Source organism: Ursus arctos, unplaced genomic scaffold (genome assembly GCF_023065955.2).
Source record: "Ursus arctos isolate Adak ecotype North America unplaced genomic scaffold, UrsArc2.0 scaffold_12, whole genome shotgun sequence".
Lineage (NCBI taxonomy): Eukaryota > Metazoa > Chordata > Mammalia > Carnivora > Ursidae > Ursus > Ursus arctos.
The window spans coordinates 70581619-70595280 of NW_026622786.1; the positions used below are offsets into that span (position 1 = coordinate 70581619).

The 13662-nt window shown below is 51.0% G+C and overlaps 1 protein-coding gene across 11 annotated transcripts in view; it reads left to right on the forward strand.

The window, feature by feature from the left end:
* Nucleotides 1–12555: 12555 nt before the first annotated feature.
* ERI3 (ERI1 exoribonuclease family member 3) overlaps nt 12556–13662 on the forward strand; it is a 126341-nt gene continuing 125234 nt past the window's right edge. For 5 of the 11 annotated variants that reach the window (XM_057310697.1, XM_026498265.4, XM_026498269.4 and 2 more), the window contains exon 1: nt 12600–12961. In XM_057310697.1, coding sequence (XP_057166680.1) covers nt 12827–12961 — 135 coding nt within the window. In that variant the 5' untranslated portion in view covers nt 12600–12826. The other 6 variants (XM_057310701.1, XM_044383906.3, XM_044383910.3 and 3 more) reach the window with 5 other exon arrangements.

The window sequence follows — 13662 nt, forward strand, 5'->3', positions numbered from 1 at the left end:
ACGTACTGTGTGCCAGGCCTTGTGCCAAAAGCTGTACAGATGACTTCATTTAATTCTGCGTCAACCCTACAACGGAGGTCCAGGCCTCCTGTTAGAAGTAGAGCAGGAGGTCAGCATGCAGAAGGGGCTCTTCTGGCCAGGACTGTGCTGCTCCTATGCCTGTCCTGCACAGTCAGACCATGACAGGACCACCACAGCACCTGGGCCCACCTAACACAATGACTGGGCCCACTGGCCTCACAGAACACCCAGTGTCCCCAGCTGAGCCCTGTGGTGGAGCACACAGGGAACACGCAGGCCTGTTCCCTTCTTGGCTCGGTTCCACTTGCCCCTACCCTTCCCGTACGGGCATCTCTGCCAGGTCAGCTCCCGTTCCCTTGGCTTCCTTTGTGCTTTTCCTGGCCTTGGCTCATGCTGTTCCTTCTGCCCAGAATCCCTCTTTTCCTTTTACTGCCTGGTAAAATCCTTATTTTTCAAGCCTTGCTTTAATGTCATCCTGACCTCCCTGCCCTCCCCTGTCAGAATTAATTGCTCCCTCCTTTTGTGTTGCTCAACAGCACTTATCACAGCGAACTGTAGTTACTTGTTTCACCACTCAGCCTGGGGGAAGGAGAGGCAGAGGCCCGTTTTGATTCACCTCCTGGTCTCCGGGGCTCAGGGGCCGCCCCGTAAGTGTTTGCTGAGGCCCACTGGGACTGGGGCAGGGGGCTGTGAAGCTTGACTGTGAAGCTGTGACCTGACTGGGATGCCCCTGGGACGAGACCTGGGTTCTCCCTGAATCCCTGCTGTCTGTCTAACCTCTTTCTAGCTAGCTGGCCCAAACCGGATTTCAGAGACTATGACAGGATCTCCCCTAAGCAGGAATATGTGTGTCTTCTCCCCCCTCCAGATGACTCCCCTTCTTCAGCGACCAGCCTGCCTGCCTCCCTCCTGGCACCCCCTCTAGACCGGTGCTCCCCACTCTCCCCATTTAGCGGCATCTGCGGATTTCATTAACTTGCTACTTAACCCCTCTCGCTCAGAGCAGCTCTGAAGATGATAAATCAGGCCCAGGGCTCATCCCTGCAGCGGCCAGCCTCTCCACGCCCCCCCTCTAACGAGGATCTGGCTGCCCCTATTCATCACTGGCTGCCCTCCCTTTCTCCTGCAGTTTCATTGCTTGTACCCCCCACGCCCCCATGCCAATGGTGTCAGTGGTGTTACAGCCCAGCCACTTCGGGTTGAATTCTGGATGTAGATTCAGGACAGACCCTGGAGCTGGTGAGCTTCCTAGGCCAGACTGCCCTTGTCCCTGGCGGGCTGTGGGCCTTGGCTTCCCTGGGTGGTGGGGGGTTAGCCCAAAGGCAGCACTCAGGGGCTGCAAGAGAGGGAGGCCCTGGCCTGGAAAAGGATGGGAGGGCTAAGGGAGCAGAGGGCTCCCTTCCTAGCTATGGGACTGCCTTTATTGCTGGGGGGGGGGGCGGTTAGAGTGGATGGACCTGACTTCTCATTCCTTCCTTTCTCCCTCAAGACCTTCCACTCCTTCCCTGCCTAGATCTTCCCAAGAGCCCTCCTTTAAATGTCCTTCTCTGTCTTGCTGCCAGTCTCCCAGGCACCCCCCTCCCCCTTCTGTCCTCTTAGAGCATGGGTGGGAGGACTGCTGCTGCAGCAACCCAGTGGCAGGGGTGCAGAGCAGCACCCAGACTATTCCCCATATAGCTCCCCCACAGTGGCAAAGCTGCCCTGGCTCTGGGACTCCTTTCTCACCCTCATCTTTCTGGCTCCCCCTCCTATTATTTCTTTAGGCTCCTCTACTTAAGCTCAATCTGTGACCCCTCTATCCTACTGCCACCTGTCACAGAGGCTGCCATTCTGCTCACTGGCTGGGTCACCTGCGCCTCAGTGGAGAGCTAGAGCTGGTCAGCAGGGTGGTTTTCCTCAACTTAGTAAAATGGCCCCTTTCCCTCCCCTCCCCCCCCCAGCTGCTTCTCAAAGCCCTGCCTAAATACCATCTTTAATTTTCATTTCTCCGTATAGTTACCTTTCCCTCTCTCCCTCTGGCCCCAGGTCTCTCTTCCTGACTTCTTTCTCCTTCCCTCCCATGCCTCCTCTCCTGTTCCCTTCTCCCGTTTATAGGCATAGGTTCCCTAAAAGGGACCACCCAAAATTTGTCAGGGACCTAGCCCTTTTGTAGTTCTCATCGGGGTCCTTCTGGTTTTCTCTGCCTTTAGAGATCTCTCCTCTCTGGGCCCCTTCCTATCACCTCCATGTGCCCTCATGTGTCCCCTCCAACCCCCATTCTCACCTCATTCCAGCCTTCCCAGGGGACAGTGTCATGCCCCCCCCCCACTTCCCTCCCTACCCCTTCCCAGGCCCTGCAATGATCTCCTGTCCTCCTCTCCTTTGGCATTCTTCTTCTCAAGGGGTCAAAGCCATTGGATGTTCACTCAGCAACCCCCCCCCCCCCCCGCCAACGTGTGCTTTTGTCAGGTGCTATTTCTACAATGTCTTCATTACCTCCTAATTGGCCAAATCTCTTTTCTTTATTTTTCTTGTTAAAGACAGATTTAAAGAATGAGTTCAGTAGCTCAGCCATTTTCAGACCATCATTAATTTCCCACCTTCTTATTTATTAATGGGGCAACTTCCTTGCTGGTATTTCTTGTTCCCTGGATATCTCTGTAAAAGCCTGCCTGGCTCATGCAGCCCCTGGGACCAGCGCTAACTCACTCTGACTTTGTGCTGCCCTCAGCTGCTCTGGCGTTCCCTCCACAGCCCCCCTGCTCTTGCAGCCCTCCTTGGTCAAGACCCCTCCACCCATGCCCCCTGCATTTAGGCACAGAGCCTTCCCTCCTACACATGGAGAGGACAGAGACTCCCAGCTCTCTCCTCCACCCCTTCTCCCTTTCCACAGTGTACCAGGTTCTACTCTAAGCCAAACAAATGCATGCGTGCTGTCTCATGGACTCCTCAAGATCCTAAGAACAAAAGAACAGACTAAAGCTTGGGGAGCAGCGCTGACTTGAGCAGGGTCACTTTGTTTAGAAGGGGTTGGGCCAGGATGTGAACCCTGTTTTACCTAGTCCCATGGCTAGGGCCTCTCCTAGCCAGCCCACATCAGGGAAATCGGCAGAGAAAGGTCATGCTTAGGGTAAGTGGTGATCCAGAGGGAAATCCCGGGACCAGGAAAAGGCAGCAGCACAGTGGGAAGAGAAGTCAGTGGCCCGAGGATTAACAGGGCTGCGGTCAGCAAACAGTATTGGGTGAGTGGTCTCCTTCTTTAGGCCCTGACCTCTCTGGGTTCCACTTTCTTATCCTCCCATGCTGGTTAGCTAAAGGACTTGAGTTCTAATGGGGACATTACTAACACGTGGGAGCAGCTTTCTGGGGACTCTTTCTATGCCTCTGAAGGCTGGGTCTGGGCCCATGCTCTTTTTTGAGGCCTTTTGATTCTAGTTCTCCAGGAGCCCCAGTCCCTCTCCCCAGGTGAGGGGGTTGGTCCTGCTGCTGCCCACCAACCTCTGTCCATGCACAGATGTAGGTGAGAGTCAGTAAGCACTGGGCTCCTCTGGCAGACACAGCTTCCACCCTAGAACCCAGGCCCCAGGTCCAAGCATATGATGACTCCACCAATGGCTCCTAAACCTTCTTGAATATGAGAGATGGAGACTTCTGGTATGGTCTTGTTAAGATCTTTCCATAATCAGGAATATTCCTGTTATCCCCTAGGCTCTGAGCCCCGACTCCAGGTGAGGCCCTAGCATGAGGCCCAGTGGCTAAGGTTGTAGCTGTTTCCACATTGCCAGCAAGAGATGAGATAGTGATGAGGATAGTGACCCAAGTCGGGGTGCAGGCCTTGCCACTAAATGCCAAGTCATTGCTCTTCTCTTTGGAAAAGCAAGCTCTGGGCAGGCCCATAGCAGGATCCAGGGAAGGAAAGGGAGAGAACTCAGGGCAGAGTCATCCTTTCTGTTCAATCTGGGGCCTCAACTGGGCCTCTGGCCGCAGTAGCTGGGAGCAGCAGTGGCGCAGGGGAGGAGTCCCCTGAGGCCAAGCCCTGGGAGCCATGTTTTTACACTAAAAGACCTTGTTTCTGGTCTCCTCCTGGTCATAACCCTGCTTAATAGAGACATTAAGATGAATGATTGAAGCTGCCTCTTTCCCTGCCGCCAGAAGGAGGGGCAGCCTGGGTGACCCTGGACAGAGGGGACACTGTGTGGGATGGGGTTGCAGTAGGAGGGGATCCACAAAGCACCCCTCCAACACAGAGCCTCAGTTCTGTAGGCTGAAACCTCCTGTCCCAAAAGTGCTCCCCAAAGGCTACCTCATCCAGCAGCACTTCACTGCACTGACCTCCAAGGCTTTATCTGCCTCCCCAGCATTAGGGAGGGGCTGATGCCTGTAGGAAAAGCCATCACAGGTGGATAAGGGTGACAGTGACTTCTGTTTATACAGACTTCTGAAAGGGCTTTGATAAGCTTCTAGACACACAGGTTTTCATATTTATAAAAACAATGGCTAACAGTTACTGGGTGTTCTCCGCACGTTTCAGGGGCTGTGTTTTATATGCATTGTCATACTGATTCTTACGACAGCCTCGTGATACAGAAAGAATTATTATCCCCAATTTACAGATGAGAAGACTGAAGCTTAGAGATGTTAAGCCACTTGCCCAAGGTCACCTAGCTAATAAGTAGTAGGGCTGGGCTATGAATCCAGACAATCTAACTTCAGAGCCGGGGCTGGGAACCGCTGTCATCACACACTGCCTCTAGTCTTAAAAACTGTCATAGTCTGGGATTCGGAGGCGGGCCCAGAGGATGGGGTTTTTGTGTCAGATAGGCAATTGATTTAGAGGTCAGAGACAACTGTTAGGGATAAACAGGCTCATCTCTGGATGGGGCTGCAGAAGCGGTGGGAGCCCCAGGGAGCACCACTGAGACAGGCCTCATTTACCATGTTTATGACAGGTCTGGCAGAGGGCAGCTCAGGGAAAGCTGCCCCTTCAGAGATGCCGACACTTTTGGGCAGGAAAATGTCTTGCTTTTTGTTTTTCCCCAGCCTCCCCGTCCCCCCTCCCCCCCGCACCTAGTCCCACACTGGGCAGGCATGGAGCAAATAAATATTCAATAAACAGCTTCTAAACGATAGAGGCTACTTAAAAGCGAAGAGCCACAGCAGCCTTGGACCATTTTCAGCAGAAAGGAGAATGCTCTGTGCTTGCAGATGTGAGTGGTTGGGGGAAGGTGGCAAGGTGGGCCAGAGGGATTGCTACTCCGTGTGTGGCCTGAGGGCCAGCATCATCAGCATCACTGAGGAATTTGTTAGAAATGCAGAATCTGGGGCCTTTCCTAGACCCCATTATCACAGTTTGCATTTTAACAAGATTCCCAGGTGACTGGAATGCATGCTCAAGTTTGAGGAGCAATCCTTTAATATGGGACAGACCTAGTCATTGCTCTGCTTTAAACCCTTTGGCTCTCTATTGCCCTCGAACTCAAGTCCAAACCCATTAAGAAGGCTTACTTTAAGACTAGGCATGGTCTAACTCTTGCCTACTTCAAACTCCTCTTTCACCACTGGCTCTTGTCACACTTTCTGCTCCAATAGCACTGAGTTTCTTCCCATCCACATGGGAGCCATTTCTTTGCCTCATGGCTTTGCTCATATTATTCCCTTTGCCTGGAATGTCCTCTCCTCTTCACTCTTTTCTCACCCCCCCCCCCCTTGGCCTGGGAAATTCCTACTCAAAAAAGACGTGACTTCGAAGCTAAACCTTTCCAGCTGTGATCAGTGCCTCTTCTTCAAACTTTCATTGCAATTGGTTTGTCTCTTTGATCACAGTTACCACTCTGAGTGACACATTTCTTTACCAGTGTCTCCCTCATTTCCGTGTAAGCTCTATGAGGGCAGAATCGGGTCTATTGTTCATGATCTTGTCCTGTGCTTTCAAGAAGCCTAGCACAAAGCAGGTATTCAAAGAGTGTTGTTGAATCTTGAAAAAGTATACACTTTGAGAAGGACGGGCTCAAACTCTTAGTTCAGCTGGGGTTGCTGGAGGAGATCCCCTGAAGCCTTCGGATGTCTCCTAAAAGCCCTACCACATTCTCAGGTCCTGTGGGGTGTGGTCAGGCAGTGCCTACAGATTAAGAATGCTGAGGGGTGCCTGGCTGGCTCAGTCAGTAGAGCATGTGACTCTCCATCTCAGGGTTGTAAGTTCAAGGCCCACATTGGATGTGGAATCTACGAAGAAGAAGAAGAAGAAGGAGGGGGCGGGGGGGAAGAGAAGGAGAAGGAGAAGGAGAAGGAGAAGGAGAAGGAGAAGAAGAAGAAGAAGAAGAAGAAGAAGAAGGAGAAGGAGAAGAAGAATGCTGAGCAAGACCCTGCCCCACGGATTAGTGAACTCCACACTGGGCAGGACACACAGATGTGGCTTGGGGGCTCAGAGGAGGGAAAGGAAAATGGGGATCAGGAAATGCTTCCTGAGGCAGGGCACATTTCTCAGGGGTTCAATGGTAGAGATGGAAACAGGGAAGGTACTCCTAGTTGAGAGAACACCACCAGCAAAGAAAGTCTTAAAGGCAGAGAAGTGCAAAACACCTTGAGGAGAAATAATTAGTCCTTTTGGCTTGGAAGAGAAGGGGAGGTAAAGAACTACTAGGAAATAAGGCTGGAAGTGTAGGTTGAAGCCTGAGTGTAAAGCACTTGAAGCCAAGTCAATATCAGGAAGGAGGAACTAGGAAATCACAGGGGGTTCAGCGGAAGGACGAGGCTATATTTGTCTGGGAAGGTCGAGGAAAGTGGCAGCAGTACAAGTTTATTCACTGAATCCTGGGGGGGAATATGAAGTGTAACGGGGGTCCTAGTGAGTTGGGGCTGATACTGGGCTACATCCACTGTGGGGAGTTAGGCAACATCCCCTGACTCAAACATCCATTTGAATCTACTGTTTTACATGGAGCTACAAAGCCAAACAAATACATTTGAACCAAGCCTGAACCACAAATGGACCAGGTATACACCAGCATGATTACAGTGGGGGTATGTGGACAACCCAATGGATACCATATTGTTAGAAGGGCCAGCAGAGCTTGAGAGAGAGAGGCCTAATGATAGAGGGAGGAGGCTGGCAGATGAGCCAGTTTCCACAGTAAGACTGGTGATTGAAGAGGACCATGGCTCTGGTTCAGTATGATGGTTCTTACATAAACTCACCCAATCCTGGCTACTCTCATGGTAGTAGGTATGCAGAATGAGAAGAAAAAGGACTAGTTGAATAAGTGCAAAGAGCTGTCTCTGAAACACTTAAGAGCTTCACATCCTGAGCAGGGCTTCACATCCTTGCTGAATGTAATACGGATGGATTCTTCTTACTTTGTGAAAGATGCTGTGTTCTCACACTGTCATGGTATCACGAGAATTGAGCGCATCAGGCAGAGGCATTCAAGGCCAGCATCTATGGTGCGCTTAGTGACAGAAGCCAGTGCAACACAGTAGCTTGGATGGATCCGTGGGCCCAACTGCAGCTTTTAAAAGAAACATTGCCGGGGACTGGTATTTCTACAGGAGCAGGTAGGGGCCTAGCATTAGCAAGACTGGTGTATGAGTGTTAACATAAACTCATTGGTACTGCCAGCTGGAATAGCCTTGCAACAGACAAACTACAAGGCCGTCTAGGGAATAGAAACAGAGCCACGAGGAGGCAGTAGTTTGTGAGTGGGTTTGGAAAAACTGAGGAGGCCTGGTCCGGAGGAGAGGAGACATCAGCACCACTCCAAAGGGTCCAGGGTGAATGCTGGCATCTGATCAGTGAAGGGAAGTTCTAACAGGCAATAGGAGAGAGCTGATCTTGAAGCTGAGATGGGAGCAAGCAAAAGGTGGAAGTGCTGGTAGCTGATGACCAACCTCAAGAGAAACCTGATGAAGGAAACTGGACTCACTGAGCACCTACCTTACATTGGGTGGGTACTGTGGTAGGTGCTTTCTTCGCTTTATTGGTTATGCAGGTATTATCTCCATTTCATAGTGGAGGAAACAGGCCCAGATAAGGTGACTTTGCTTATTCATCAAATATACACACTTGGAATATAAAGATGATTAAAACACAGTCCTCTTCTTTGAGGACCACAGAATACTGTGGGTGAGACAGAGGCAGGCACGAGGTACAATGACACTATGAAAAGGTTCCCCCAAGTCACAGAGTCAGTAAGTATCAGAGCCAGGATTCAATTCCTGGATTGTCTGGATCCAAACCTTAGCACCTGCCATTGCTCTAGCCGCATGGCAACAGTTGTCGGCTTAGTCAGAGTCCAAGTTCTGAGGAAGGGCAGTAGCTCTTGCTGCTGGCAGGGAATTTGTAAGAGCAAGAGAAGGGCATTGGGAATTGGGATGGGACATGTACAGGTGACCCAGCGGCAGCTCAGGTTCAGAAGAAGAGATGACAGTGGCCTCAGGGTTACCAGGTCATGGAGGCCCTCCCCTAGGAATGGACGGATTCCAGCGCCTAGAGGTGGCAGCATGTGGTTCGAGTTATGGGAGCCACTGGAGGCAAGAAACCGGGCTGGTTCTTAGAGACGCAGATTGGGACTAGAGAATGCGGGAGATCTCAAAAATCAAGCTGGGATTGAGAAGAGAGGCCATATTGGGAGCGGCTGTGGGGAAATGGGAATGAACTCAGACAATTTTGGGGCTGGAAGGAAAACTTGCCCAGTTTCTTTTTTGCTTCTGTTGAATTCAATAGATTCTGACACGATTGTCTGTCTTTTTGAAAACAACTCTTTTGCTTTAAAAACTTATCTTTTCCCTCCCCCATGAGCACCAGGTCCACAAGAGGCCTGGGGCCCCAATCTTTTCTAGGGATGCTTTGCCTCTGACTAGAGTGACTGGATAGCCCAAGCCAAGCTTCCATAGTTGGGGTGGGGCTGTGAGCCAGACCTCTGGGCCATGTGAATCACCACACTCTCTGGAACAGTGGACAAGGCAGGGAAAAGTCTGAGGACGAGAGGTGGGGAGGCTAGGACAGAGAAGAAAGAATGAAATAGCTTGGGGAAGAGAGCCTCCCTGGGCAGGTGGCTCCATTTGATTTCCGATTTAAAGGGGAGGCTTAGATGGCCAAGAAGAAAAAGGCTAATAAGAAAAATATTAAACTGCAGTGTGTGTGTCCCCAGGGACTTCCTGTTGCCATGACTGACCTCCCGGAGAGCGCCATTCGTTCCCGAGCATGGCAGCTTTATAGGCACTTGTAGGCCTGCAAAGAACACCAATTTGCTGCTGCAGTTTGTTTTGATAACTGAAACTTTCAATAAATCTATATTAAAATCAAAGGGAAAATTAACTAGGCCCCAGTGAGGGGCACGGAGATAAGGGAGCACATTACCACCCTGGCCTCAGCCACCCCACATCCATCTCTTAGTTCAGATTCAGGTCACCAGGGAGATGAATGGCTCAGGCTCATGGGGAACACCCCTGGGGAAAGCAGGGCACAGAAGGCATGGCCAGGTCTGGCTCCCACTGTTCCTGCAGCGGAGGCTGTGGGGGGCGGGGTGTGGGGGTGAGAGAGGGGGGTGGTGGTGATCATGGTGGAAAGAGGAGTTGGACAGAGGCATGGGGGAGGGGTGAGAATAATAGCAATAACAGCCAATATTTACTGAACTCTTAATGCTGGATGCTATATTTAATTCTAATAAGTAGATACTAGTATTATCTCCACTTCAGAGATGAAGAAACAGAGTCTCAGAGAGGTCTGTGGTTTGCCTGAGGTCACAGATGGAGCCAGGACCCTAACCTGAACAGGCTGTCTCCAAGCTCACACTTGTCCTAAGTGCATGATGCTGTCTTATGCAGCTTACAGGGACTGTGAATGGCAGAAACAGTGTTCCCAATTCTTAGATCAAATGGTTTCAGACCCAGTCTGGGTTCTCTCAGCTGTGCCAAGTTTGAGGGCTGTCATGCCTAAACTGTCCTTTGGTCCTGGATTCTCTACCCTTCTACTGCTGGTTAAGGTCCCAGCTTTGCTGGCCATCTGGCTTTTTCCCTTGTGGTTTCACAGGGCAGCAGAACCAACTTGGCCCTCTCTTTAATTCCTGCTCCGTGTTCACTTTAGCTCAGTTACTTAATCCATTAGGCAGGAGGCTGCCCAAGGTATATCTGTGTCTGTGTACTGGACTCAGTTTATCTGCCTCCAAAGATTCACACTTGCCCCATCTGTATCCCCACCCTGGGCCTTAGCCACTTGCTTTTTGGACAGCCCAGCACCATTACTATCATCTCATTTATGAACACATCTGGTTGTATAAGCCTTTGCGGGAGGAGGGTTAGGTTTTGACAGTGCCTCCAGTGTGCCTACTGTGGTGGGACTGCAATGGGCCTAACTTGGCCAAACCAGGGGCCATGACTTCTCTCATCACTTCTTGTCTCAGATGAACCACTGTGCTTTAGGGTGTGGGAGTTGGTACCCCCTGTGTCTACCGGAGTGGTGGAGTAATACAACCTCCTTTTCCCCTTATAAGTGATGATTCTGTATGGCCTCAATGACGGAGCAGCTAGCTGTGTTTTCTCTGAAGCTCTGGTCAACTATAATATACAAACTTATATTTTCTTCCTTTTCTTCTCTGCCTCACTTTCCTTTGCCCTCTCAACTCTTGCTGCCCTGGGATTATATTTCCCAATGAAGTTTTACCACATAAGCTTTACCTCAGGCTCTGTTTTCTAGGAAATCAGAAAACAGAGGGAATCACAACAGAGCCAAAGGCTTGAGGGAGCCAAATGCTGGGTTAGACAGCAGTGTAAGGCACCAAGTATATACTGATCTCTTAAACTGTTCTATTATTTGAATACATTTTGTCTTTGTCCAAAAAGAGCTTATATATACCACAGTCCGGTGAGGTCCTGGAAGCCGTAGGGGTGAGCTCTAGAGCACCAAGGAGGAAAGAGCACATTCTGGGGAAGTTAAGGGCACCATGGAAGGCTCCATGGAGGATACTGATGCTAGGCCTTAAAGGAAGCCTCCAATCCAGACAGTGTAGGTTGACTTCATTCTTAACAGCCAAGAAGGTTGGTTGTGCCCTATTCTTAGGCCAGACTCAGGACATATGAACGCCAGGGACAGGAGAGACCATCTCAGAGCCTCTCATTTGTCTAATTTAGTTTATCTATATACTTATTTGTTTATTGTCTGTTCTGCCTCTCCCTTCCCCTCCCCATTATAAAGGCTCCTCAAAGATACAGGTTTTGTGTGCCTTATTCACCAATGAATCCTTAGCATCAGAAACAGCGTCCAACACCTAGCAGGGGCACTATAAATATATGTTGACTGACTAATCAACTGGGATTAATGTCTAGATGACATTAACAGGACGAGGAAGTCCCAATTCCAGCCCCAAGAATCAGATAGGAAGATGTGCCATTTTACTGACCTTGGGTTAAGTGACATCTGTCCCTGCTGATGTTTATTTCCTCATCTTTCCACAAACATTTACCAGATTCCTGCTTTATATTCGGAACTGTGCTGGGTATTACTGATATACTATGAACAATACAGAAATAATGCTTACCTTAAATGAATTTACAGCCCTGGGGAGAGACAACAAGGAAATAGACAATTATAAAACAACGCAATAAATTCTGTAGGTGCAGAGTAGAATCACCTAGCCCATTATACAGGATTAAGGAAGACATTCCCTAATATGGGTATTACCAGACATTCCCAGTCCAGGCAGGAACCATTATATTAAGGTCAGATCTCACAGAAATGGTGGGCCCAGAAACGACACCATTTTCTTATGTGAAAATATCAGATGGCAGGCAGAGGGTTTGGTGACCAAAGCTGGGCCCAGAAGATGGTTCCTGGCTGACTGGGAAGCTGTCAAAGCCATCGCTGGTTTACGCAAGGCCAGGCTTTCCCACCTCAGAACCTCTTACCCATGACTTCCCAGAGCCATAAACCAGATGAAGAAACACATCTCTGGCTTTAGCCAGAGTTCTCTCCAGATGACAGAATAGACTGTCTGCGGTAGCTCCCTATAGTTGAGGCCAGAATCCTTTCAACTCTGACGTTCCCTCTGGAGCCAACCCAAACAAGTCAGTTCCCTCTTCTGTAGGAAGACCCTTCAGAAATCTAAGGATTTTCTTTTTAGACTACAATCTGCCTCCTCTCAGCTCTCCCCAGGCTCACCTCAGAGAGTGGCTGATAATAATGACTTGTTGAATGAACAAATCCTGAGGAGTTATCTAAATATAACACGTCAGCTTATGAGCCTATACTCACCTCATGAGTATATTGGGAGATGGGAAAACGGAAGTGGGGGACCTGGGTAGCTCTAGGCCTTAGAAAGTTTTCGTTATTTAAAATATTTCTTTCCCTGCTCGGAAGGGAGCTCCCCCTTCACTTTCTTCTGAGTACGTGCCACCTCGAAACTACAAGTCCCATAAGGCCAGCCGCGGGGAGTCACCATCTTGACACACCTTAGCGCGCATGTCGGCGGGAGAGCGAGCATTTGGGGAGAAGAAGCCCCGCCCCCCTGCAGCCCATTGGTAGGAGCAGCAAGCGGCGGGCTCAGCGGTTGGCCACCGCGCCCGCCCGTCAGTCGCGTCGGCCGGGGTCAGAGTGCGCGGAGGTGAGTCGGTGTGTTGTGGACTCGTGGTGCTGGCTGCCGCTGTTGAGGCGGCCGGGAACGGGCGGTGGGGAGCGGGCGGAGCTGGCCTTGCCTCTGCTTGGCCGGCGCCGCAGTCGGCGCGGGTCGCGCCCGCCGCCGTAAACTGCCCTGAGCGCCTGCTGAGGCCGAGGGAGACGTCGGGGCCTGCACCTGGAGGGAGCCTGCCGCGCTGGCCCCGAGGAGGGGGCGTTGCCATGGCGACAGCCTCTCCCGCCGCTGACGGGGGGCGGGGGCGGCCCTGGGAAGGAGGGCTGGTCTCCTGGCCCCCTGCCCCTCCCCTTACTCTCCCCTGGACTTGGATGGGCCCGAGTTGGGGGCAACACCCTGGGGTGGGTGATGTGGAGAGGCCCCCCAGATTGGGCCCTGGTTAATGCATGCGGGGTGAGGGTCGCGGCGCGCAGTTTGTGCAGTCTGGGGTGCTAGCCCATGTGCTCACCCTGGGTGCATGATCTGAGTAACGTTCTGGCCGAGTGGGAGCGGGGCAGGGCTTTGCCAGACCGACTGGGTGGGGTGATTAAGGATGCTGACTTTTTACTTGGGATTACTAGGGAAGAGGAAGAGAGGTTTGACCACAGAGGATAGAAACTCAGCAAAGAGGTAGTAGATAGAATAACCCCATTCTTCCTTCTCCAGCACACACACGAGGTTAGCATTTTACCTCTTTGTAAATCTGTAGCAGTGGTAGTAGTGATGGTGGAAGGAGTGAATAACGGGCCTAACCTAGCTAGCCTTCTGTTTGCTTTTCCTGCAAATGTTCCAGCAACAGGTGTTCTCTTAAAACAAAAAAGCATGAACTTGGACTGAGGCTTGACTGTGAGTTCTTGCATAATGTAACTTCTCCTGGTGGACTTGGAAGGTGCTGCATGTGGCCCCTTCCTGGGGGTTTGGATTCGGCCCTTAGGGCTGGGTTTTGCAAACTGATAATGTCCATCATTGTCTCTGCGCTAGGTTTCTGGCCACCTCGATGGTATTAGCTCTTACCAGACATTTTATCATTCTCGGAGCTGAAGGGCAAAAAACCACGAATCCC